General features: G+C 40.1%; 1 protein-coding gene across 16 annotated transcripts in view; it reads left to right on the top strand.

The window, feature by feature from the left end:
* Nucleotides 1-3802: 3802 nt before the first annotated feature.
* NUDT9 (nudix hydrolase 9) overlaps nucleotides 3803-26881 on the top strand; it is an 89624-nt gene continuing 66545 nt past the window's right edge. For 8 of the 16 annotated variants that reach the window (XR_014813419.1, XR_014813416.1, XR_014813413.1 and 5 more), the window contains exons 1-6: nucleotides 3803-4006; nucleotides 9430-9669; nucleotides 12205-12300; nucleotides 17997-18083; nucleotides 24254-24365; nucleotides 25998-26144. Coding sequence is in view for 5 of the 16 variants with exons in the window: in XM_003357086.4 (XP_003357134.1) it covers nucleotides 3900-4006; nucleotides 9430-9669; nucleotides 12205-12300; nucleotides 17997-18083; nucleotides 24254-24365; nucleotides 25998-26144 (789 nt within the window). In the remaining 11 variants the exon portion in view is untranslated. The other 8 variants (XM_003357087.5, XM_084973496.1, XM_005667017.3 and 5 more) reach the window with 8 other exon arrangements.

Raw genomic sequence — 26881 nt, 5'->3', positions numbered from 1 at the left:
TCAATACTCTGTAATAACCTATATGGGAAAAGAATCTGAAAAAGAAGGGATATATGTGAAACTGATTCACTTTGCTGTACACCTGAAATGAACATGAGATTATAAGTCAATTATATTCCAATAAGCAATACTGAAGAAAAAAATTGAGACGTGGGTTCACAGTCAGTAATATAAAGCAGTAAATATTTAAGATGGCTTTACCGTTCTGCCCAAGAGTGGGGTGCAGCACTAACGCACTACACTCTTGTGGACCTGGGAGTACTTGTTCCTGTGGGAGGAACCCAGGAGACACGGCTGTCTGAGTCAAATGTGGTACAGGCCCAGTGCCAAGGAGTTGGTTTTGTCCGCATTCTTGTGCAGCTAGGTCCACTCTAACCTCCCCTTACGGAAAGCAGTGTTAGGAAACCAGCAGTTAATGAACTTCCTATGAGGTCTTTTCTGTTTCTCCTATTCTTTGGTCAGAGGTTTTGTGGCTCACCTTCTCCTTAATGACTAATTTGTCAGCTGAACTACTTTGCATAAGGTGAACCTTTTTAAGAGAGCCTGCCTGATACATTTCCAGTGTTAAAAAAAAAGGAACAGGTCCAAAGTGGAGTCACTTATGCTAAGCCCCAGGTAAGCAGATCAAAACATTTTGGTTTGTATGGCCTCAGTGGGTATTGGGCACATTGACTTGTGCTAACATTCTCCCAGAGGAAGGTGACATTGCCTGAATTAATCTTCTTTTCTTTTTGACTTCCTTGTTCCACTTTTCCTGTCTTTATTATTATTTCTTTTTTTTTCTTTTTATGGCCACAGCTGCAGCATATGGAAGTTCCCAGGCTAGGGGTCAAATTGGAGCTGCACCTATGGCCTATGCAACAGCCAGGGCAACACCGGATTCTTAACACATGAGAGAGGCCAGGGATCAAATCTGCATCCTCACAGAGACAGCACTGGCTTCTCAACCCACTGAGCCACAACAGGAACTGCCTTTCTGCCTTTAAAAACCTTCCCTTTGTACAGCTCCTTAGAGCTCCCATTTGTTAGATGGGATGCTGCCTGATTTACACATCATTTAATACAGCCAATCAGATCTTCAAAACTCACTCAGTTAAGGCCCATATCCGTGGCATATGAAGTTCCCAGGCTAGGGATCAAATTGGAGCTGTAGTTGCCAGCCTACACCACAGCCACATAAATGCAGGATCCAAGCCATGTCTGCAACCTACACCCAGCTCATGGCAACGCCAGATCATTAACCCCTGAGTGAGGCCAGGGATTGAACCTGCGTCCTACTAGTCAGATTTGTTGCCACTGAGCCACAATGGGAACTCCTGAATTTTTTTAAAATACCAGTTGAAGCAGAGGTGTCTTAACATTAATGGCTGTCAACAGTATTAAGAGCAAAGTTTATCTGACTTTAGGAAGCCAAGTCCAGATATTTCATTTTTTAAAAGGCAAGCACATTTTGGAGTTCCTGTCGTGGCTCAGTGGTTAACGAATCCGACTAGGAACCATGAGGTTGTGAGTTTGATCCCTGGCCTTGCTCAGTGGGTTAAGGATCCGGCGTTGCCGTGAGCTGTGGTGTAGGTCGCAGACACGGCTGGGATCTGTCGTTGCTGTGGCTGTGGCGTAGGCCAGCAGCTGTAGCTCCAATTCGACCCCTAGCCTGGGAACCTCCATATGCAGCCAGTGCAGCCCTAGAAAAGGCAAAAAGATTAAAAAAAAAAAAAAAAAAAAGGCAAGCGCATTTTAATAACAGTACTTTGCTGCTTGGGTGAACTGTTAAACAAACCTGTACGATAAAGTGACAAGGATATATTTTGTTCAGTAATACTACAGTATGAAATGAACTACACTTCCCTAAAACAGAAAGGAAGTGTGCTGGAGTGTGCTGAGGGGAAGGCACTACAGAGGGGGTAGGTGATCCATGTGACTAGGCCATCTGGATTTGTTAACTGGCAATTGTTAGAGGAGAAACAAACTTCTGTCTTTGTGAAGGGAGGCAGTAGTGCAGGTGGAAGAAAGGCACCCTCTGAAGTTAGGTCCTCATCCTTCCACAAGGACTAGGAGCTAGCAGTTATCTCCCTCAATATTTGCATTTTAAAGAGAGGGGCGCTCAGGTTCTTAAGGAAACAGTTCTGGGTGTGGTAGACTTAGATCCACAAAGGTCACAGATTTTATAAATGCAAGCTTTCTGAAAAAAACAAAAACTGCTCCATGAGAGGGGTCTGGGGTCTGTCTGCTGATCCAGTTTTGCTGGAACGAACAGTAAATTCTTCTGGCAGTGTTGAGCTTTTCTAGACAGGTATTATAAAGGGCTGGGGATGGTGCTGGGATCATCCTAGGGACAAGGCCTTAAGCTGCTAGAAGCCATAATGAGGTGATGAAATAAAATTTATATTTTAGGGCAGGAAGAGAAAAAAATTCAACATAAAAATTTCTGTTTGTCTGGGCCCCCCACCCCACCAGCAATGTGCAGTGTGCGTCTGCATTACACATTAAAGAGAACTCCTCAAAGATGGGAGTGCCTACTCAACTGTAAAGATCAATTTTTTTTCTTCTGTTTTTAATTCTGACGCTAGTAACTTCTTAAAAAAACATGGGGGGGGGTTGGTCATAGGGACTCCACGCTCACTTAACAAGTGCTTACCTGGACTATGCATCCTTGGTGAACTTTATGTAAAGTATCAGTATGTCATTATGATGTATAATCCTTTGACTCAAAAATGTATACGACCATGCCTTTGACTTCTAACACAACAGTCCTCAGAGCTTTCTGAGGCTCTGCTTCCTGTGTTACAATCCGTTAACTTGACTCAAATAAAATCCCCCTTTTTCTTCTTGATAGTTAATTGAATTTTCTTGGACAAGTTTGGTCGAGTCTTAATGCAGAGGTTCAGATGGGTCCTTCACATGCCAAGAGTTTTACAGTCTTCAGAACAGTTATTAAAGTTTGATAAATCTACCTTTTAAGATGCTCGAAAGTTTTATGTCTGTGTCAACAGTGGATTGTGTATTTAATGGTTAAATACGTGCACATTAATAAGATAATGACTATCGAACATGAAAAACCAGCTGTTTTGGACACTCCTGATTTCCAATGTCCAGTTTGCAGTGTGAATAATTCCTTCCTATCTCGGGGGTGGCCCTCTGTTCCTCCTGCAGGATATGTGCCTATTTCACAGCCGGCTTCCTCTTCGGAGGTTTGCCAGGGCCACACAAGTAAGGCCTTGTGAAATGTACCCACTGCAGTGAACAACCTGGTAAACAGGGAAGAGAAAAGCCTCACACACGGGACTGCAAGTCTCTTGCCTACTTTCTCTCCCTGTCGTCACTTATAATAAGTTCAGCTACGACTAAGACAAGCGGGATTCACGTCTAGGCCAGCTGCCTGGAACCCGGTCCGGCCTAAAAAACCAGGGCCTCGTCGGAGGTTTACAGACACACTTCTCTCTCAATGCCCTTACTTTCTTCCCCCTTCCAGCTCCTCGTCTTCTTTCACTTTCCCCTTTCTCTCCCGCTCTCTCCGCCGCCGACGGGCCCCGCAGGACGCCGGAGCCCAACCCGCACGTCCAGAAAGCTCGCGTTACCAAGCCAGCCGTGTCTTTGCTTTGCGGCGGGGTCGTAAAGTGCCGTCACGCACCGGAAACGGCGCGGCCCCAGGAGCCGTATCCCCGTGGTGGGGGCTGGGCGCAAGGGCGTCGCTTGAGGGTCTCGCGGGTCCGTCCCTTCGGCAGGGCTTCCGGGCCCTGGGTGTTGATGAGACGTGGCCACGCCCTCTCCAGAACCGGAAGGCGGCCGGGTCCTAGTGCCCGCTGGACACGCAGGGCCCGGGCTCGGGGCTGAGGGGCGGGCGGAGGCTGCGGCCCAACCAAGAGCGGCTCTCGCTCCGCGCTTTTTCCCGCGGGCCGCTGATGGCCGGACGCGTCCTGGGGAAGACGTTAGCCACCGTGTCTCTCTCTGTGGCCTTGGCCTCTGTGACGCTCAAGTCCTTGGGCTGTTGCAGCCTCACGACGTGCAGGTATTCGCTCTTACGGTGCGGGCTCCTTCTTCCGAGCCCGTGGGTTGTGGGCGGGAACCAACGCTTGGTGGGGTGGTTTCAGTAGGCTTCGCCTGCGTCAGGGGTTTTTATAGCCGTATGTACATTTTTTACTTTTTAATTAATTAATTAATTAAGTCGTGGTGGCAGCATGTGGAAGGTCCCAGGCCAGGGATTGAACCCGAAATGACAGCTGGGACCTGAGCAGGGCGAGATCCTTAACTGCTAGACCACCAGCAAACTCCATCCACACATTTTTTAAAAGGCTCTAAAATGTCTTACCTGCCTTTTGAGAAAAACAAATAGTAATATCTTTTTTTATGATACAAGAAATTTGCCGTCCTCCATGAGTCCCTAACACTATTTTCTCCAGAAAATTTAAATAGCTCTGGTTTGGGTGTGGTGGTGTCCCGTGGCTTTTTTTTTTTTTTTTTTTCCCCAGTTAATTCTTAAAATATTATTAAAATTAGTACATTTATGTAGTTTAAAAACGTGAACAGTATAAACGCTGTAAAGTGAAAAATACGAGTCATCATTTTTCTACATTTCAGTGTAGATAATAGATTTATTATATACTCTTTAAAAAATTTGCTTTAAAATTTAAAATTTGCTTTTAAAAAATTTGCTTTAAATCTAGGGATTTGTGATATCCCACACTGCCTCCTCCTTTTATTCCTCTCTCCTTTTGGTTTCTAAACATGATGCCCTAGGTACCATGCCCATGCTAGCTAGGCACAGAGTAATAAACAGGTTTTATGAGGCTGCCTCTAGGAGTGTGTGTACTTAATTTTTTTTTGCTTTGCACGGCAGGGCAGTTTTACTTTCGCACAAGGGAGTTTTCTTCTCTCCCCCCCCCCCCCTCACCGCCCCCCTTCCCCGGCAGGCCATTCTTTTGTCCTGTCCTTTTTTCCCTGAAACTCCAGTGTAGCTTTTGGATTTTCTGGATGGAGCCGCTGTTGCTCTTTCTCTCTAATTTTCCATTGGTTTGTCTTTTGCTATGATGCTCTTAGTGATTTTCTTCAAATTTATCTTCTAGGTTATTCATTTAGACTTCAGCCCTGGGCACTGTTAGTCAGCTCTTCTTCTGAATTGTAGATTGTGCCAAGAACTTTTTTTCCCTAACTGCTTTCTTTAATAGCATCCTTTTCTTGTTTTATGGCTGTAAGAAGTCTTTTGAATCTATACAAATGATAATGAGAATAAAAACTCATCTTCTCTTTCCTGAATTGCCTGTTTTGCATCAGTGGTTCTGTTTCTTTTTGGTAGTTTTTCCTTCTGTTTTTTCTCAAACCTCTGGTGGATGCCAGTTATCGATATTTTGATAATTAATGGGCATATTCTCTCTAAACAGGAAGACTGAGTGAGTGTGGGCTCCATGTACCAGTGGACATAGACAGGAAGGTTTCAGGTGAGCAGGTAGGTAGCAGGTGACAGGCTAAGAACCTCCCCCTTGCCCTTCCATTCCGGGCTGTACACCAGTGGGGCGCCTTCTCTGTTGAGCGTGGCTGCTTTCACTTTATTTCCTCCCTGAATCATAGAGGTGTTAAACCTGGGTTCCTGCTGTATTCTCTAATACCAGTGTTCACAATGGAGACCATGGTCCTTCCTTAGTCTGCTAACAACTTTTGCCGAACTTTTGTTTGGAGGGTGGGAGGGGAGGGAGAAGAACTGATTTCCATGGTTACCGTCCTGCTGCCCACTCAGGACACTTGGGCCCACCTACTTCAAGCTTGAAACCTCTTCCGCCTCCTCTTGTGGGAAGGGCATCTCTCCCTCACCCTTTTGTGCATATTCTCAAATCTAATTGGTTCTGCTTTGCTTTTGTAGGTCAATATGATTCTGCCTACTTTTTATATTCCTGAAATTAGTTAAACTCTCTCAGTCACCGGCAGTGGCCTAGTCTCTTCTGCTACAGATTTTGTTGCCTTCTTATACAACTTTATTTCTTTTCAGTGGGGTTTGGGAAGGGAAGCGATAAACATGTAAGCCCTCTGGAAGTCACTGATGTGATTTTTGATAGCTACCACTGGAACAGCGTAAAATTGCTTGGCAGTTATTCTTCATTTTTATAATGCTGGGAACCCTAGGTGAAGTGAGGTATCTAAAACCAGTGACTGCTTAATGGCATGGAAGAAAAAGCCCAAAGTTAAGCCTGTAACGAGTCTGTGTTGAGTATCTGGTATCTTAGGTTGCAAGCACCCTGGAAGAGACAAACTTATCATCCAGAATTTTACCACATTTTAATAATTTGGGCGAAACCAGGAAGTTACAGTTTTGCAGTGGGTTTTATGGTTTGACTAGAAAGTTGCAAATGCCTATTTTTTAGAAAAAAAAAATGGTCAGAATATAAAAATATACTATATTTTCCAAAAACTATCAGCAACATGTGTGGAAAATGGCATATATTTTATTTCTATGAATACATATAAACATATGCGTAAGCTAAAAATGAAGTCAGAGTAGTAGAGCATAATTGTAAGAGCCTGGGATTTGGACCCAGCTTGCCTAGGATTGGATCCTGATTCTGCTGTCAATTATGTGACCTTGGTAAACTTTAACCCCCCTGGGCCTTAGTGGTCTTTTTTTTTTTTTTTTTTTTTTTCCTGAAATAAAGATGATAATACGTAACCTTAGAGTTGTGAGGAGCAAATGAGTTAATACATTACACGCAATATTTATATTTAGCCATCATGGGTATTATTATAAATTTATTTTATTTCAAAGTAGCATATCAGATTGCATTTCTTCAAATTTGTTTTAGCAACTGGTTTTTGTTTTGTGAACTGGCAGTGGCAGTTTATTAATGACCAGTTCCCACTTGCTTGGTTAAATATATTTTTTGTACCTAGTCAGCAATGCAATAAAAGAACTGAGGCTGGGTTTCCCGTGTGGCCCAGCAGATTAAGTATCCCATGTTGTCACTGCAGTGGCTTGGATCACTGCTGTGACATAGGTTGGATCCCCGGCTTGGGAGCTTCTGCATGCTGCAGGTGCTGCCAAAAAAAAAAAAAAAAAAAAAAAAAAATTGGAGTTCCTATTGCGCTCGACAGGTTAAGAACCCAACATAGTGTCCATGAGGATGCAGGTTTGCTGCCTGGCCTCACTCAGTAGGTTAAGGATCTGGTGTCATCACAAGCTGCAGTGTATGTCATTGTATATTCTTGCCTTTGTTATAGGTTAATTGCCCACATCAGTGTGGCATCATTTCTGGGTTCTCTTTTCTGTTCCATTTATCTTTTGTTGTTTCTAGTCTCTATTTCATTTATTTCTGCTCTGATCTTTATTATTTCTTTCCTTTTACTAACTTTGGATTTTGTTTGTTCTTCATTTTCTGTAGTTCCTTTAGGTGTAAAGTTAGGTTGTTTATTTGAGATTTTCTTATTTCTTGAGGTAGGCTTCTATCACTGTGAACTCCCCTCTTAGAATGTGGGTCCCTTAATTGTTCTGAAGTTGAGTGAAAGTAAAGTTGTTTATTTTTAATTGTTTTTCTTTTTAGGGCCACACTTTTAGTATATGAAATTTCCTGGGCTAGGGGTCAAATTGGACCTGCAGCTGCCAGCCTACATTACAGCCACAGGAACACCAGATCTGAGCTGTGTCTGGGACCTACGCCACAGCTCATGTCAACACTGCATCCTTAACCCACTGAGCAAGGCCAGGGATTGAACCTGCAACCTCATGCTTCCTGAGTCGGATTTGTTTCTGTTGAGCCATGACAAGAGCTCCTGTTCATACATACAGTCTTCTGATGAGTCCTGCGATCACCTTTATAATCATTACCTTCAACTCTCTTTTGGTTTGGTTACTTGTCTCCACTTCACTTAATTCTTCTTCTGGGGTTTTGTTCCTTCATTTGGAATATATTCCTCGGTCATCTCATTTTGTCTAATTTATTGTTTTTATTTCTATGTATTTGATAGGTAGGTTACATTTCCTGACCTTGGAGAAGTGCCTTTTCTATGCATCCTAGTAGCGTGCTACTGTCTGGTCACTAGAGCTGAATGCTCCACGGGTGCCACCTATACAGACTTTTGTGGCAGGCTGACTACTGTGGGCAATGTGATACATGTGACTGGCCTCCATCAATTGGTTGCCAGGCTTTGTCTTGTGCAGAAGCTGCCTGGGCACTGGTGGGCAGGGCTGGGTCACAGGGTAGCTGGGGAATCCCAGGACTAGTGTTGGCCCACTGGTAGGTGGACCTGAGTTCTGGGTTGGGTGATTGTGGGTCTAGTGTTCTGGCTAGTGTTGGTCTCCTGATGGATGGAGTTGGTGCCAAGGGATCCCAGGGCTGGCACCTGCCCCCTGGTGTGTGGGGCCAGATCTTGGGCCTTCTGATTCACCAGCAGCTGTGGCCTCAGCCTTAAGACTGTTGGCCTGCTGGTGGACCCAGCTATCTGTTTGGCCCGTGACCTCCCAGTGTTGTTGCTGAGAGGCTTTTGGTGGGTCCAGGTCCAGCTGCTAATAAGCTAGAGGGAAGTTCGAGTGGTGCTTGCGAGCACCAATGTCCTTGTGGTAGAATGAGCTCCCCAAAATGGTTGCCCCCGGTATCTATGCCCCAAGGGTGAGTCCCAGCTGCCTCCTGCCTCTCTAAGATGCTGTCCAGGATGAGCAGGTGGGTCTGACCCAGGCTTCTTTCAAATTACTGTTTCTGCCCTGAGTCCCAGAGTGTGTGAGAGTGGAGTCTGTATTTCCAGCTCTCCTGAAAATAAGCCACACTGGCCTTCACACCCACGGGTTCTGTAGGCTCACCTCAGTACAGGACCCCCGAGCTGGGGAGCCATGGTGGAGCTTGAACACCTCACTCTTTGGGGAGAACCTTTGCGGTTGTAATTATCCTCCTGTTTGTGGGTTGCCCACCCAGGGTCTGGGTCTTCACTATACCACATCTCTATGCCTCTTCCGTGACCTATTGTGGTTCCTTTGTCTTTAGTTGGAGATTGTCTCTGTTAGTCTTCTGGCCTTTCGCATCAGTGGTTGCTCTGTAGATGGCTGTAATCTTCATGTGCCTGTGGGAGGAGAGAAGCTCAGGGTCTTCCTGCTCTGCCATCTTGGTCACACCGCTACTTTCATAATTTTAAATTAAAAATTTTTTATCTTTGGCCACCCCAAGGCATATGGAATTCCTGGGCCAGGGATTAAACCTGCATCCTGGCATTACAGAGACACTGCTAATCCCGTTGTGCCACAGTAGGAACCCACTGCCCCAGTGTTCAGAACTCCAAGATTTAGCACTATTTTAAAAACTTTTTATTTGAAAATAATTTCTCATAGATATTGATCTCTATCCTAATATGCATTAAATTTGAATTTTCTGATTCTTAAGTCTTTGAAATTGAAAAGTATATTTTGGGGTCTTTGAGTTAGGTTAATTAATTTTTTTGTACTTTTTTTTTTTTTCCTTCCAGAAACTCGTTTTTATCCTGTGGGTTTCATCTTTGCTCCAACATGATGTCTGGCTCTAATGGCACCAAAGAGAATTCCCACAACAAGGCCAGGACATCGCCTTACCCAGGCTCAAAAGTTCACCGCAGCCAGGTTCCTAATGAGAAGGTAGGCTGGCTTGTCGAGTGGCAAGATTATAATCCTGTGGAATACACTGCAGTCTCTGTCTTGGCTGGACCTAGATGGGCAGATCCTCAGATCAGGTGAGCAAATTAGCCAGCGTTAGCTGGGTGTACGACTTTTGGAGAAGATAATGGTTGTATTTGTGAATTATCACTTGGCAGCTGAAAAATTTTTTATCTAGGGCTTGATTTTATTATAACTCATTTTCCGCATTGGCTTGAATTCTTGCCAGTTCATGTTAGTTTATTCTTTGGGGGGGTTTTATGCTGATCCTTCCGAATAGGTAAATCTGTTTTGTTGTGGAGTTTTTAATCTTATGAAATGACAAGTCGTGGTTTCTGTTTTCATTTGCTCTGTTGGGGTTACCAACAATACCTTTTGTTAATATTTTCCAAAATATCTAGACTTGTATTTGAAGTAGAAAATATTTTCAAAAAGCTTTTTCCAGATTACTAAGAACAGGATGATGATAAAATTATGCTAGTGTGAAAAAAAAAAATAGAAAAGGGATAAAGGAGAAAGGAAAGAGGAAAACAAAAAACTCAAACAAAAATGCTTTAATCAAGTGCATGGAAGTGCTGTGTTAGTTCACGTTTTTATATTTATGTTCCTTTTGATACACATAATGATAGAGTTCTAAAGTGTGCTATGAACTAGGCCCCGTACTAAATGTTTTATAAGCATTGTTTTATTTTATTCTATTCTGGAAGGCAGACGGGGTTGTGATTTCTATTTTGTAGAAAAACAGACAAAATGGAAGCACAGAAAGTTTGTCCTTTGTGTATGGTCGTGAAGCTAGTAGAGGGTGTAGCTTGGACTTGAACTCAATCTGACTTCAGAAATCATGCTTTTAACTACTCTGTTGAACTCCAGTCCTGTTTATGGAACATTTTATCAGTTTGATTTAATGATCTGTTTATTGTAAATGATAGTCCTCTCAAGACATTATTTTGTCAGTTAAATAAAACATTTTGCTGTTTGGATTCATCCAGTGTTTGTTGATTAGACTGTTAAACTTTACCAGGTCACTTAGTACTGTGGCTTGAGTTTGACCCGCAGTTTCCTTATTTAATCCAAAGATATGTTTGTGAAAGTACCTGGATTATTAATTAATCATGAAGCTAACTTGTGGAGAAATAATTACCTTTAACTGAGTTCCATTTCCCTCATTTTAGAGAATGTACATATTTACACATGTATCGCACATACACATTATGCACAATTAAAATTAATGATGTTGGCAGGGGTGCTGTACAGTATAAATAGAGGAGGCTCGAATACATTTTCTTACTGTTCATTTAGTTTATTTTAAAGTTAAGTTTGTATCACTATGTAAGTAAAGCTTTATTACTGATATGCTTCCACTATAACTAGATTCATATGTTTTTTAATGATAAATTTCTGGACTCTCAAGAGCATTTTAACGATAAATTTCTGTAACTCTGGTTTTATAACATCATGATTGTTACCATTTAATTTTTATTTGTGTGTTTGATGGAAGAGTGATTACAAGTCTTGAGAGAATAGATCATTCAAATTGGAAATTATTTCCAAAGTAGCACAAATATTTCTATGCTCACTTACTGGAATTAAGCAAGAAAAAAAGGAAACTCATGTCAGAACTGCCTATGCACTATCCACTGTCAGTGCTGTTATGTCAGTGATTTCATAATACCGAGGAAAGTAGTTTGTTTATATATTTTTAAAAATATTTTTATTGTGGTATGACATAAATGCAGTAAAGTGCACATTTCTTAAGTGTGCACGTGTAGCCTAGTAAGATTTTATACTTATATAACTCTGTAACCCAGAGCTATATATATTCAGATCCAGATCTAGAACATTTCTAGCATATTATATCTTTTTTTTTAGGGCCGCACCCATGGTATATGGAGGTTCCCAGGCTAGGGGTCTAACTGCAGCTGTTGCCGCTAGCCTACGCCAGAGCCACAGTAACGCCAGATCCAAACCACGTCTGCGACCCACACCACAGCTCACGGCAAGGCCGGATGCTTAACCCACTGAGCGAGGCCGGGGATCAAACCTCCATCCTCATGGTTCCTAGTCAGATTCGTTTCTGTGCCACAACGGGAACTCCATATTATGTCTATTTTAATCTATATCATGATCATTATTAAGTTTGTGGGTGAATTCATGTTTTGTGGATTTACTTTGATAAAAATATTAGCCAGTATACATTTGAAGAAATTAAAGTTACTTTGAGACAGTAGAATTGACGAAATATCAGAAGGAATCTTATTTTTAGAACAGTGTAGGACGAGTAATTTCTGTATTGTGCCCACAGACAGTTCTCTTACTACCATGCAGACATTTTTTGTAGCATGCGGCAGGAGCTCCAGTTATCTCTGCCATTAGTCTTTCCCGAGAGGTTATAACACACATCTTTGTCTTATAAGGTGTTTTGGTTAAACACTTTTTTTTTTTTTTTTCCGGAAACTGTTTTGAAGGATTAAGATGGATTTGTAAATGAAAACTAAATTTGTACCTAAAAATTAATTTCAAAGATACTGCCTATTATAAATAACTGGCATTTATTAAGCTGTTGATAGTATTGGGTCATTAGTTCTTATTTTGCATTGATGTTCTCATTACAGTGAAAGCAACTTTTCTCCCAAGTTTAATGAAAAAGATGGACCTATTGAGAGAAAGAGCCAAAATGGCCTATATGAGGTTGAAAATGGAAGACCTCGGTAGGTATTGGGAATGGAATATCTTATAGTAGTGGGTCTTTTAAAAGGTAGAAACTAACTGTTGATGAATATTTAATTAACAATCAAGGTAAAAAGAAAAAAAGGGAATTTTATTTGAACCAAATTGAGGATTGTAACTTGGGAGACAGACTCTCAGAAAGCTCTATGAACTGTTCCACCTGTTAAAAGTGTATTTATAGACATTTTTGAGACAAAAGATTGTACATCAGAATGACATATTGATATTTTACATAAAGTTCACCAAAGATACTTAGTCCAGGTAAGCCTGTACAAAGCAAGCAGCAGGTCACCGTGACGCCTTTCAGAGTTGGGAAAGAATGCTATCCCTTAAAGAATTATATTGCTAGTATCAGAATAATGGGGAAAAAATTAATCCTTACATTTGAGCAGGCAGTCCTGTCTTTGAGGAGGTTTGGTTAATGTGTAATGTAGATGCAGTTTGCTCATTAGAGAGGATGGGAGGAGACCCAGATGGACACAGAAAGAAAATATTAAAATTTTTAATATTGTATTATTTATAATATTTAATTTAATTTCAATTTTCTTGTCCTGCCTTAAAACATAAATTTTATATCATCAATATAATTAACATGTATTGTGTGCTTATATATGCAAGGCATTGTATGAAAGAATTTATGCATGTGATCTAATAAAATCATCACAATAATCCTGTGGGTGGATATTTTTTGTTCCATTTCCAGAAAAGGGAAGAGAATGTAAGCAGTTTGCATACAATGAGTGAGGGGTGGGGACACGATTTGAATGCATCTTCTTGTAACTCCACAGTTGACCCTTGAATAGCACAGGGCTGGAACTGTACAGATTCACGTATTTTTTTTTTTTTATTACTCAGTGTATTACTTTTATAGTTGTACAATGATCATCACAGTCCAATTTTATAGGATTTCCATCCCACAACCCTAGCGCATCCCCCACCCCCCAACCCCTCTCCTTTGGAAACCATAAGTTTTTCAAAGTCCGTGAGTCAGTATCTGTACTATAAAGAAGTTCATTGTGTCCTTTTTTCAGGTTCCCCATGTCAGTGAAAGCATTTGATGTTGACCTCTCATTGTCTGACTGACTTCACTTAGCATGATCATTTCTAGGGCTATCCATGTTGCTAAAAATGCCAGTATTTCCTTCCTTTTAATGGCCGAGTAATATTCCACTGTGTATATGTACCACATCTTCTTGATCCACTCCTCTGTCGATGGACATTTAGGTTGTTTCCACATCTTGGCTATTGCAAATAGTGCTGCAATGAACATTGGAGTGCTTGTGTCTTTTCGAGTCATGGTTTTGTCTGAATAGATGCCCAGGAGTGGGATTGCTGGATCAAATGGTAGTTCTATGTGTCGTTTTCTGAGGCATCTCCATACTGTTTTCCACAGTGGTTGCACCAATTTACAATCCCACCAACATTGTACTAGGGTTCCTTTTTCTCCACACCCTCTCCAGCACTTATTGTTTGTGGACTTTTTGATGATGGCCATTCTGGCTGCTGTAAGCTGGTATCTCATCGTGGTTTTGATGTGCATTTCTCTGATAATGAGTGATGTTGAACATCTTTTCATGTGTTTTTTGGCCATCCATATGTCTTCTTTGGAGAATCGTCTATTTAGATTTTTTTGTTGGGGTTGTTTGTTTTTTTGGTATTGAGCTGTAGGAGATGTTTATAAATTTCAGAGATTAATCCCTTGTCAGCGATTCATTTGCAAAGACTTTCTCCCATTCTGTGGGTTGTCTTTTTGTTTCGTTTAGGGTTTCCTTTGCTGTTCAGAAACTTTTAAGTTTAATTAAGTTCCATTTGTTTATTTTTATTTTTACTGTCATTACTCTAAGAGGTGGATCTGAGAGGATGTTGCTGTCGTTTCTTTTCCATGTGGCTGTCCAGTTTTCCCAGCACCACTTATTGAACAGGCTGTCTTTTCTCCATTGTATATTCTTGCCTCCTTTGTTATAGATGAGTTGGCTGTAGGTGTGTGGGTTTAATTCTGGGCTTTCTATCCTGTTCCACTGATCTATGTGTCTGTCTTTGTGCCAGTACCATATGGTTTTGATGGCTGTTGTGTTGTAGTATAGTCTGAAGTCAGGGAGCCTGGTTCCTCCAGCTCCATTTTTCTTTTTCAGGATGGTTTTGGCTATTCTGGGTCTTTTGTGCTTCCAAACAAACTTTAAAATATTTTGTCTGAGTTCTGTGAAAAATGTCCTTGGTAATTTTAATAGGGATTGCATTGACTCTGTAGATAGCTTTGGGTGGTATAGTCATTTTGATAATATTGCCTCTTCCAATCCAAGAGCATGGGATGTCTTTCCATCTATTTGTGTCATCTTTGATTTCCTTCATCAGTGTCTTGTAGTTTTCAGAGTACAGATCTTTTGACTCTTTAGGTATGTTTACTCCTAGGTATTTGATTCTTTTGGATATGATGGTAAATGGGATTGCTTCCCTAATTTCTCTTTCTGGTCTTTCATTGTTAGTGTATAGAAATGCCATCGATTTCTGTGTATTAATTTTGTATCCTGTGACTTTACCAAATTCATGGATGAGGTCTAACAGTTTTCTGGTAGAGTCTTTAGGGTTCTCTAGGTATAGTATCATGTCATCTGCAAAGAGGGATAGTTTTACTTCTTCCTTTCCAATTTGGATTCCTTTTATTTCTTTTACTTCTCTGATTGCCGTGGCTAGGACTTCCAGAACTATGTTGAAGAGTAGTGGCGAGAGGGGCATCCTTGTCTTGTTCCTGATCTCAGTGGGAATTCTTTCAGCTTTTCGCCATTGAGAATGATGTTATCTGTGGGTTTGTCATATATGGCCTTTAATATGTTGAGGTAGGTTCCCTTTATGCCCACTTTCTGAAGGTTTGTTTTTTTTTTTTTTTTTTTTTTTTTGCCGTTTCTGTGGCCGTTCATGCGGCATATGTAGGTTCCCAGGCTAGGGGTCGAATCGGAGCTGTAGCCGCTGGCGTATGCCAGAGCCACAGCAACACGCGTCTGCGACCTACACCACAGCTCACGGCAACGCCTGATCCTTAACCCACTGAGCAAGGGCAGGGACTGAACCCACAACCTCATAGTTCCTAGTCGAATTCGTTAACCACTGAGTCACCACAGGAACTCCTTTCTGAAGGGTTTTTATCAGAAGTGATGGTTGGATTTTGTCAGAGGCTTTTTCTGCATCTATGGAGAGGATCATATGGTTTTTATTCTTCAGTTTATTAATGTGGTGTATCACACTGATTTGTAGATATTGAAGAATCCTTTCATCCCTGGGATAAATCCCACTTGATCATGATGTACAATCCTTGTAATTTATTGTTGGATGTGGTTTGCTAGTATTTTGTTGAGGATTTTTGCATCTATGTTCACCAGTGAAATTGGCCTGTAGTTTTCTTTTTTGTTGGTATCTTTATCTGGTCTGGGTATCAGGGTGATGGTGGCCTCATAGAATGAGTTTGGGAGTGTCCCTTCCTCTGCGATTTTTTGGAATAGTTTCAGAAGGATAGGTGTTAGCTCTTCTCTAAATGTTCAGACACACTTATGCATAGATTTTTTCCAGTAGTAACTATCACAGCACTATACCGTTCCAGTTTGGTCACATCCCTGGATATGGAACCGTGGATACAGAGTGCTGACTGTGAGTTTAAATGGGAGTGTTGTTCAAGGGTCAGTTCTAATTAAATCAACTAACAGAGAAGGAAGGGGTTGAACCTTCTATTTCAGTAGTAATTTATAAAATGAAATAATACCTTAGAGTAAGAATTTATCCAAATATGTAAGAGTACAAACAAAAACAACCAAACAATTTAACATCAAATTTCTTATCATACCTTTAAAAAGGATTTTTCTGTACAACTCTGAAGTTTTCCATTTTCCTTATGAAGGCATTATAAAAGGAAAAATGTAAAAATTAGCATGCCTCAAATAAAGCAAGAGAAGAATCAGAGATTTGGAAATCAGGCTTTTCTCCTAATAAAAATGTTGCAGTTTATATTCTTAGTTCTTCTAGAACAAAAGCATTGCTGTATTCCTCTCACCTCCTACCTGGTCTTTCAGTTTTACTGGCATTCTTTCTTTGCTCCTAACTTACTCACCTTTCTGTGTTATGGAATCTTATCAAGTCAAACCCTCCATGCATTTAACTTATCCCTTAGACTCTTTTCTAGGTAAAATGTGTTAAAAGATAGGTACACATATGAAAGGATAGTCAGCAAAGGTAAGATAGCTGATTTTTTAGTTAAGATTCTTTTACTAATGGAAACCAACTCTGGATTGTCTGAGTAAAAAGTGAACTTTTCTCTAGGCTATAGGGTTATCTCCAGGAGCCCGAAGCAGAGATGCAGCTAATTTTAGGGGAGGGTAGAATGGAAATCCATTAGGACTGTCTCTCAGCCTCACATCTGTTTTTCTTTGTACGTTGCCTTCATTTTTCTTTTCTGCAAACAACTCTCTCTGCTGCTCAGGTAATAGGATAATCCATATGTCTTTTCCGCAACTTCCAGTTTATAAGTTATAGGCTTGGTTGTCTGTAAAAACTAACATTTTCTCTCTTAATATTGGCTTTGATTATTTGTGTTCAGGGCTGTCTGGTTACATGGAACAAAACATAGTTGCTGTCTACTCTGCGCCTCCTCCTGAATCTGAAAAGTTGAAATAGTGTCATCTGGTCAGGTGTCATGTCTTATTTTTTTGTTTTTATTTGCACGTCTTGCTGAAATGTTTCTAAGTCTAGTATAAAACAATATAAAAATTCATTCAACTGTAGTAACAGTCACAGGAAAGACCAGAATAAAAAGAGATGGTCGAAAGGGAGAATTTGACAAGTTGTTTATTTACTTTCACATACTGGGAGGACCAAAAATATAATATTAAATATAGGATTGTAGATTAGGGCATTTCATTTTCTATAATGAAATTGAACGTTTAAGGACTATTGACTTAAGAGATAATGATTCGTGCAGTCATTATCTCTAAGTCCTGCAGGCATGAGTGTTGCTGTGTTTATCTGACAGACTTTTTAACATTGGGTTGTGGCATTAGGTTAAATAGTAGGTTGGCATTTTTATAAAATTTTTAAAATTGAATTTTGGTATATTTGAAATCTTGAAATATTAAATACTTCTACCTCATTATATGCTACATAATATTCATTACTGATAGTAACAATCTAGACCCCTCTGTGAAAAAAATGGATTTTTAAATGTAACCCAGACTATTTGAATGGGTCAGGTTGTAGGAGAATGGAGTAGGAAAGAGGATGAGAAGAGAGTGAAGAGAAGTTTGGCTATCATGAGTGATAAAGCATCACTGTGGTAGAGATAGATGCAGTTAGGTACAAGGCATTTCATCCTTTCAGACTGAAGAGTCCAGTAAGGCTCTAGTTTGAATTCTGAAGTGTAGGTGAAAACCGAAGTTCCTATATTGTAGAACAACTTTGGAAATGAGATCCTCTTCCTGATTCAAGCCCAAAGCTTAAGAAACACACGAAAGACAAGTTACACAACTCTCTAAGGAAGAATCTATTTTCAGTGCCAAATATGTCGTGGTGCTACTGGATGCCTATGGAGATGCATTTTCCTTCAGTCACTCTTACTGCTTATTTTGGGCCAAGGCAAGTTGGGTTAAAAAGGATGAGAACATTCAGTTGATTTTCATGTTTGTTTTTTTCTTTACAGAAATCCTGCAGGACGAACAGGACTGGTTGGTCGGGGGCTTTTGGGGCGATGGGGCCCCAATCATGCTGCAGATCCCATCATAACAAGGTAAGAACTAAAAACATATTTTAGTGGCAAGGAGTTAAGTAATTGGAAAAGTAGAGGCTCTAACCATGTTTTTACATATACATGATATACCTACAGATGTATGTATGTATATGTATGTGTTTATAGATACAGTCATCCCACGGTACCCTGGGTCAACCCCTGTGCTCCAAGCAGATACCAAATTCTGTGGATGCTCAGGTCTCTTATATTGGGTAGTACAGTCGGCCCTCCTTATCCACGGATTGTGCACCTGCGGGTATAGAGAGCTGACTGCATTTACATGTATATATGTGTGTATGTATGTATACACACACACACACGTGTATATACATTCATATGTATACATACGAAGTCTATAGTTTAAAGGGCCTTTATGTAAAATTATAGTAATGAGACATAAGTATAAAGCTGTAGTTTTATGTTGTGTGAATAGGTTAGGCGTTATCTAAACAAAGTTAATTCACCAGATAATTTATTGAGCATCTCTGTGTTCTCAAAATTGAGTAAGTGCTTTCAAGCATATAAAAAAGTATAGCAGTCCCAAATTTCAGTTTCCTTTTATTGAGGAGCCATATTTTCATTTGCAAGGTAGAAAATACGAACTAAGAAAACATGTCAAAGTAATATGAGTGGTATAGGATGCTTCAGAAAAGTGGAGAATTGGATGTGGGGCACGATGATGCTTGAACCAGGGCACCCAAGGAAGGCATTATAAAGGAGGTAGACTGGAGCTGCACTTGAAGCTTGATAGGGGAACAAGAGGAAGCCGAGGAACAAGGCCGGTAGTAATATTATTTGAGTATTATTGAGGGATGATGAAAAGACCATCTTGGTTGAGGTAGAAGACTCTTGTAGGAGAATAGTGGGTGGTAAATTAGACAAAATTAATGTTTACGCATTTCTCTTGTGGAAAATATTAAATGCCAGAGCTAAGGAGTATGAAGTGGAGCCATTGAAGGTTCCAGAAGAGGGAAAAGGCATTCTCTTCCTGAGGCAGTTCTATCTGATAAGTCAGATCATATTCAGAAGGTTTCTTGGTGAGCATGAGTCACAGTAAAGGAGATGGGGAATCTGATAGTTAGATGGACTTAGCCGTCTCCATTGGAATTATCTTCCTAACACATCTGAACTATTCCATCATCTCTGTCATCCTTTTATTTGTTTTTTGTTTTTAAGATTTCTTCACTGAACACCTCCCTCCTCACACATAATTGTCATTTTCTTTCTTTAAATAATGCAGATACCCTTAATATTCTTTTTTAGTTTTGGTATTTTGAGAGCCTTCCTTTCTTCCAGGAGATTTTGTTTTTCTCTCATCCGGGGTATAGTTTAACTCTAGGAAAGCTTATTTTTAAGTTATTAAAAGAAGCACTGATATTCTCCCCATCTTATTCTCTTGCTTGCCCTTTCACTTCTCCTGCCAAGAGGGATCATAACCCCACACCCCATCTCTTTATCTTACATCCATCCATTCACCCAACCACCACCTACCTGCCTGCCTATCCACCTGCCTACCAACCTACTTCTATCCATTTATAATTCCTTCAGAAGCTTTATGGTTTAAATGAGATGAGTATGAGTATAATATATGAGTATATTAACTCTTAGGAATGAATATAATTAAATAATGTAAGTAAATGTTAATGGTGGTATCAATTTCTCTTGATTTTGGTGGGGCTATCTAAAAACAGGAAGATGTGAAATATTCGAAGCAGGCACGCTAGTAAGGGGACAGGAAGCAGAAAAGGGAAGCCAGAGACTTGAAAGTTATTTTCTAATTAACTTATCTTGGAGCTCCTGTCATGGCTCAGCGGTTAACGAGTGTGACTAGCATCCATGAGGACACAGGTTTGATCCCTGGCCTTGCTCAGTGGGTTAAAGATCTGGCATTGCTGTGAGCTGTGGTGTGGGTCACAGACGTGGCTCAGATCCCACATTGCTGTGGCTGTGGTGTAGGCCGGATACAGCTCTGATTCAACCCTTAGCCTGGGAATCTCCATATGCCATGGGTATGGCCCTAAAAAAGCAAAACAAACAAACAAACAAAAACAAACAAACAAACTTTATAGTAGACCAAATAGCAGCTGGGAGTAAAACATGGTGATTATATGTCAAGTTGTTTTGAAATGGTAGACTTTTTGAGCTTAACTCTCTTGTTATATAAATGAGAAAACTGAAGGCTTAGATATGGTCCAAGGCTGTAAAAGAACCTGCAAGTGGCAGAGGCCAGCTTTCAACTGTACTCTTAGGTTGATGTTCTTTGCTATCTCAGTAATATGTGTATTAACTGATGAGTCCTTCCAAATAGATGAGGGTCAGGGGAAATGGAAGGAAGAGAAGAATGAAGGATGTTGAAGACAATGAATTGTTAAAAGTATTGCTTTAGACACTCTGCTAACCGCTATTAATTAGTTTTTACATTTGTTAAAAATATTGCTTTAGATTAAATGAATTGTTAAAAGTATTGCTTTAGACACTCTGCTAACCGCTATTAATTAGTTTTTACATTTGTTGAAAATACTGCTTTAGATTAAATGAATTGTTAAAAGTGTTGCTTTAGACGCTCTGCTAGTTGCTATTAATTGGTTTTTACATTTGTTTCTCACAAAGACTCCTCAAAGTAGGTATTAATGTATCTATTCTGTCCATCTGAAAGTGGAGCCTTACCGAGGTTGACCTGGCCTATATCTTGTAGATCTGAAATTTGAAAGAGGGGTATTTGGCTCCCAATATTGTACTTTCTCTTTTATACCATTCTTTCACTGAGTAATCATAAGAATCACACAGGCACGCTTAGAGCAAAAATTCTATCCCCTTTTCTCCCAGAATTTCACAAGCTTTCTTGTTCAGAATCTCCAGGGAAAGTGTTGAATTTTTAGATTCCCAGCTACCTCTCCTAGAGATTTCCCATGTATAGTGGGAAGTTACCTGAAGTTCCTTTAGGTTTTTTCAAGTCAAAATGAGATGGGAAGTGCCGACATATTATTGTGAATAGATTCACGTCGAAAGTTAATGCCAGTATAATTTTCTTTCCAGTTTTGGTTAAAAACAGGAAGGTATGGACCATGGGAAGTGGGAATATTAATAGCACATAGGAATATCATAGGTTTGATAAATGTTTATGTGGTTCATTAATTAAAATGATACATTATGTCGTATCAAAAAATTTTGTTTTCAATGTGATAATGTCTTTGGTACTAATATAAACATAACAGGAAACTACTCTGCTTAAAAATTTTAAATGAGTCCCTTAAGGATGAAATCTGAGGGTGTAAGCATGATGCGCAAGCTTCAGCATCTGTCTGGTCCTGTCTTCTTAGCCAGCAGCATCTCTCTTTATTCTGTTTGTCTTCCCAGTGCTCTAGCCATGACTGGCTCTCTGCTGGGCTCAACAGCTAGGGCTCTGTGTTAGTCTTTGCTTTCCCACCTCCTGGCATGTGAGATTTACTAGGTGCTAGTAAATGTTTGCGAGTGAACAGAACCATTGTTTGCTGGCTTACTTCACCTCTTAATTAGTTTTTCATTTGTTTGATTTAAGTAAAATAGTATAGTGATTAAGAGCACAGATTCTGGAACCAGATTGCCTGAGTTCAAATCTTGGTTTACACAACATTTTTACACTGGAAGCTTGGACAAGTTATCTTCATTGTGCCCCATTTTCCACACCTGTTAAATAAAGACAGTAATACAACTACTGTGTAGGGTGGCTTTCAGGCTTATGTGGGTAAATACATTAAAATACTACAGTATCGGGTCCATAATAAGTGCAATGTAAGTGACTTTTAAAAAGTAAAGGTGGAGTTCCCTCGTGGCTCAGTGGGTTAAGGATCCAATGTCATCACTGCTGTGGCTCTGTTCCCTGGCCTGGGAACTTCTCCATGCCATGGGTGGGGCCAAAAAAGGGAAAGTAAAGGTAAAATTTGTCCTCTGTTCATTCTGTCTCTGCCTCAGTTCTGTCCTCATCATCTTGTGCCTGGATCATGGTAAGAATCTTCTAGCTGGTTTTCTTGCATCCTGTCTTGCTTCCCTCCAAACCAACTTCCAAACTTTTATCAAAGTGAACTTTCTAAAATCCAAATTGCTTATGGCTTTGCTCTGCTGTGAATATTCTCTGGCTCAAAGCAGATGAATGTGATGAATTCTTTGCCTGCTTCTCCAGCCTCATCACCCATCTTGCCCTCACAGATGCCTATGTTGCCACACCCCATGTGTACTTTCAGTTTCTTTCTTTCCTTTCCTTTCCTTTCCTTTCCTTTCCTTTCCTTTCCCTCCCTCCCTCCCTCCCTCCCTCCCTCCCTTCCTTCCTTCCTTCCTTCCTTCCTTCCTTCCTTCCTTCCTTTCTTTCTCTGCTTCATGGCACTTGGAGTTCCTTGGCCAAGGATCAGATCTGAGCTGCAGTTGCAGCAATACCAGATCCTTAACCCACTGGGCTGGACTGGGAATCGAACATGAATCCCAGCCTCCACACCACAGTTGCACCACAGTAGGAACTCCTTATAGTTTCTTGAGTACATTATTTTGTCTCTTTGTTTCCTCTCTCTGGCATCCTCAAAAACAGATGTTGTCTTCTTATACTAATTATTCTTTCATTTCTACTTACTGTACTCATCAAACTGTCACTCTTGTGGATTATTCAGTTACATGTCTAGCTCCACTGCTAGACCATGAGCCCTTTTGGGGGGAATTATGGATTAGATACAGGATGCAGCCACAATATAAAGAAATTTGCACACTCATATCTAAACTAGTATATTTTCTTTAGTCTCATGCACAATGATGATTAGATTATAGGCTTTTCTTTTTTGGTTTATATACAAAGTTTGAAATCTTTATCTTTGCCTATGGGACTATGAGAACTATTCCTTTTTTAAATTTAATTTTTTTTTTTTTAATTTCACATGAGGCTTGTTCTTGGCCTGTGGTCTATGAAATCATTGGGAAGAGGCATCACAGGTGTTGTTCTGTTCCTGTAATCCCACCTGTTATATTTTTTTCTCTTTTTCTTTTTAGAGCTGCACCTGCAGCATATGGAAAATTCCCAGGCTAGAGTTTGAATGGAACTGCAGCTACTGGCCTGCACCACAGCCACAGCAACACCAGATCTGAGTTGCTTCTGCACCCTGTACCTCAGCTTGTGGCAACAAAGGATCTTTAGCCCACTGAGTGAAGTCGGGGATGGAACTGACATCCTCATGGATACTAGCTGGATTCTTAACCTGCTGAGCCACAGTGGGAACTCCATAACTTTTCTTTTCTTTTCTTTTGTCTTTTTGCCTTTTGAGGGCCTCTCCTGCGGCATATGGAGGTTCCTAGGCTAGCGGTCGAATCGGAGCTGCAGCCAATGGCCTACACCACAGCCACAACAACGCGGGATCCGAGCCGCATCTGCAAACTACACCACAGCTCACTCAGCAAGGCCAGGAATCGAACCCTCAACCTCATGGTTCCTAGTCGGATTCGTTAACCACTGAGCCACGATGGAACTCCCATAACTTTTCTTAAAATTGATCTGGAGGAGATGGATGTGGTGGGTGTAGGAGGGGAGATTTATCAGTATCTCTGGGAAGGAGGCTGTGGCTAGAAGAAGCACATTCAGAAATTAACATTGCCTTGATGCTTTGAAAAAACGTGCAGTTGAATTTGAAATACAAGGTTAAAGGACAGAGTAAGATTTCTTTTATAAAAAGAGGGGATGAAGATTGAGGAGCAGGTCTTTTGGGACCAACTGAACCTGTGTCATATAATCTGCTTTTCTGAAAACATAGGGTGAACTATTTAAAAGTGAATATTGCAGATCTTTTTCACTGTTTATAATTCTTTAAAAGGATCCTTGGATCAAAAAAAAAAAAAAACAAAACCTTAATGATACTTTAAATTCTGTTCTTTAAATTTTTTGATAAATTTTGCTTTAAATAGTGAAAACTATACCTTGGATTTTTTTATTATGGAGACTATAATATTCTTTATGAAAGTAGACTTTTGTCTTGGTTTGTAACAGTGCTAAATAAAGAATATTTTTAAAAGTGTTTTGCTACAACTAGCTGATTCAAGACAAATTTATATATATCCTGTTATAAAGAAACGTACATCATTATAACTTTGTCTTAAGCTTGAGATAGAACATTGGTCTTTGTTCTAAATGAGTTATACTCTTACAATCCTGTTTGTAGGTGGAAAAGGGACAGAAGTGGAAATAAAATCGCCCACCCCGTTTCTGGGAAAAACATCTTACAGTTTGTTGCAATAAAAAGAAAAGACTGTGGAGAATGGGCAATCCCAGGGGTAAGCACTAAAATTAAATCAAATAAATATTTGTTAAGTTCTTTTTAGTTTCTTTGTTTACTACAAGGGTATTGTACGTGAATCTTCTCTACTCCACCTAGTCTCCAGTCCTCCCTGCTTCAGTCAGTGATTCTTCCGTCATTTTTTCACTGCAGTGGTGTGTCATTATCCGTGACAGATGTAGGGTAATCAACAGAACTGTTAGAATCCGAGTCCAATTCTAAAACCCTTGGGAAAGAATGTGGACTTCGGCGTTAGACCTAGGCTTGTATTTTGGCCTTTCCACTTTGAGCCAAGTGATACGGAATTCAGGCCTTTGTTTTTAAAAATAACCATGTCTGTTTCATAGGATTATTAGAGATAGCGTATCAATAAAGCACCTGGTATAGTAGATATTCATTAATGTTGGGTCTCATCTTGGAACCTAACCTCTACTCCAAGTCCAAGGCTAAGATTTTTAGTATTTTTTGCTGAATTCTGATAATTTTAGACATAGTAAAAAAAGATATTTTTTATTATTACTTATTGTTCCTTGTAGTTTTTTAAGTTTCCATAATATTGTCAGGAAGAGTATACTCTGAGTTCATGTCAGTAGTATATTTCAAGTGGCTTTTAAAATGTGTGTGCGTTCAGTAGAAGGTTTTCTATTTTCTGCCACATTGTGAAATGGAGATAGTTTGATGACAAGAAGACTGCTGACACATAGTGCTATCTGCAAGAATGCTTTTTTTCTTTGTAAGGTAAAATGGAATGTAAATAAAGATTGCAGCTGTCTGTGATAAAAGCTTAGGCTAATTATTATGAGCCAAATTGTCACATTTCACTCACACCAAGTGAAGAATGCAACAATGATATCATCCTTGAATATTTTTATTGTCATTTGAATTATTAGACATAATATTAGGGAACTGTTGTCATAATATCATTTTGAGCATCATCCATCTACTCAATATATTTTGAGCATCTGCCTTTTGTTGGTTAATATTTTGGACTTTAAGGATACAGCAAGAGCAACATAAGCATGGTTGCCTGCTTGGTGCTTATACACTAGTGAGGGAGGCAGATAATACAAGATGAATAAGTTAGTCTATGTTAGAAGGTGCTAAGTATTAAGAAAAAACTAAAGCAGGGGAGAAGTGTGTGCGAGCTTGCAGTTTTAGATAGGGTGATGAGAGGAGATCCGAGAAGCTGGCATTTCAGTGAAGACCTGAAGGGGTGAACAAGTGGACCACGTGGCTATCTGGGGAGAGCATCTTGGACAGAAGGAATAGCAGGTTCAAGGCCTTAAGGCTGCCTGCTCATCCTGGGAACATTGAGGAGGGAGTGTGGCTGAAATTGAATGATCAGTGGGGAAAATATCAGCTTGCTGTATTCTTTCTCGCCTCCATAGCTTGAGTTTGGAAACTACCAGGAAAGGAGTCTGATTGGCTTAGTTCACCAGATGCTAACCTTAGACCAATTACTGTGGTTGAATATGTGAGATATCCTGCTGGGCTATTGCCACTAGAAACAAATGACTTATCACAGGAGGTTGTGGTCAGAACAATATGTGTCCACTGCATCATTCAGTAAATATTTATTGATTGAACTAAAGTTTATTACTTTTTTTTTAACCAAAAAAATGACGCTTAGGGGATGGTGGATCCAGGAGAGAAAATTAGTGCCACGTTGAAAAGAGAATTTGTTGAGGAAGCTCTCAACTCATTACAGAAGTCCAGTGCTGAGAAGAGAGAATTAGAGAAACAGTTGCACAAACTCTTCAGCCAGGAACATCTAGTGGTAAGAAATGGTGGTTCCTAGGAAGGATTTAGTCCTGGGGATTAATGAAACTCTTAGTTTTCCTTTTGACTAAGTGTGAGCTACTCTGATGCTGAGCTCTTCCATTTAACAGAAAATCTTTCTTTGCATGAATTTAGCTTTTTCGAAAGGACCTTTATATTTTAAATTATGTTATTCAGAGTTTTTTTTTTTTTTTTTTTTTTTTTTTTGGTCTTTTTGCTATTTCTTTGGGCCGCTCCCATGGCATATGGAGGTTCCCAGGCTAGGGGTCGAATCGGAGCTGTAGCCACCGGCCTACGCCAGAGCCACAGCAACGCGGGATCCGAGCTGCGTCTGCAACCTATACCACAGCTCACGGCAACGCCGGATCGTTAACCCACTGAGCAAGGGCAGGGACCGAACCTGCGACCTCATGGTTCCTAGTCGGATTCGTTAACCACTGCGCCACGACGGGAACTCCTTTTTTTGGTTTGTTTTTTGTTTTTGCGTTATTTAGAGTTTTTATGGCTTATAACCATTTAAATCTCATGTCTGTTTTGTCTACATACCCTTTTTGATTAAAATAAAATCACTTTATAAAGTGTGGTACACTAATAATGACAAGGATAGGTTTTTCTTTTTTGTTGGTTTTTTTCAAATTGCTTTGTGTTCTTTCTATAATTAGGATTTCTTAGTTATTTATCTGTGTTGTCTAGGTTTGGGGTAACATTTGTGTTAGATGGCTAGATCCAAATCTT

The sequence above is a fragment of the Sus scrofa genome, chromosome 8, assembly GCF_054392235.1.
Source record: "Sus scrofa isolate SSC_HxYL_T2T_F1_AM1 chromosome 8, Sscrofa_HxYL_maternal_Yorkshire_Landrace_v2.0, whole genome shotgun sequence".
NCBI lineage: Eukaryota > Metazoa > Chordata > Mammalia > Artiodactyla > Suidae > Sus > Sus scrofa.
This window is presented reverse-complemented; position numbering and strand designations above follow the sequence as displayed.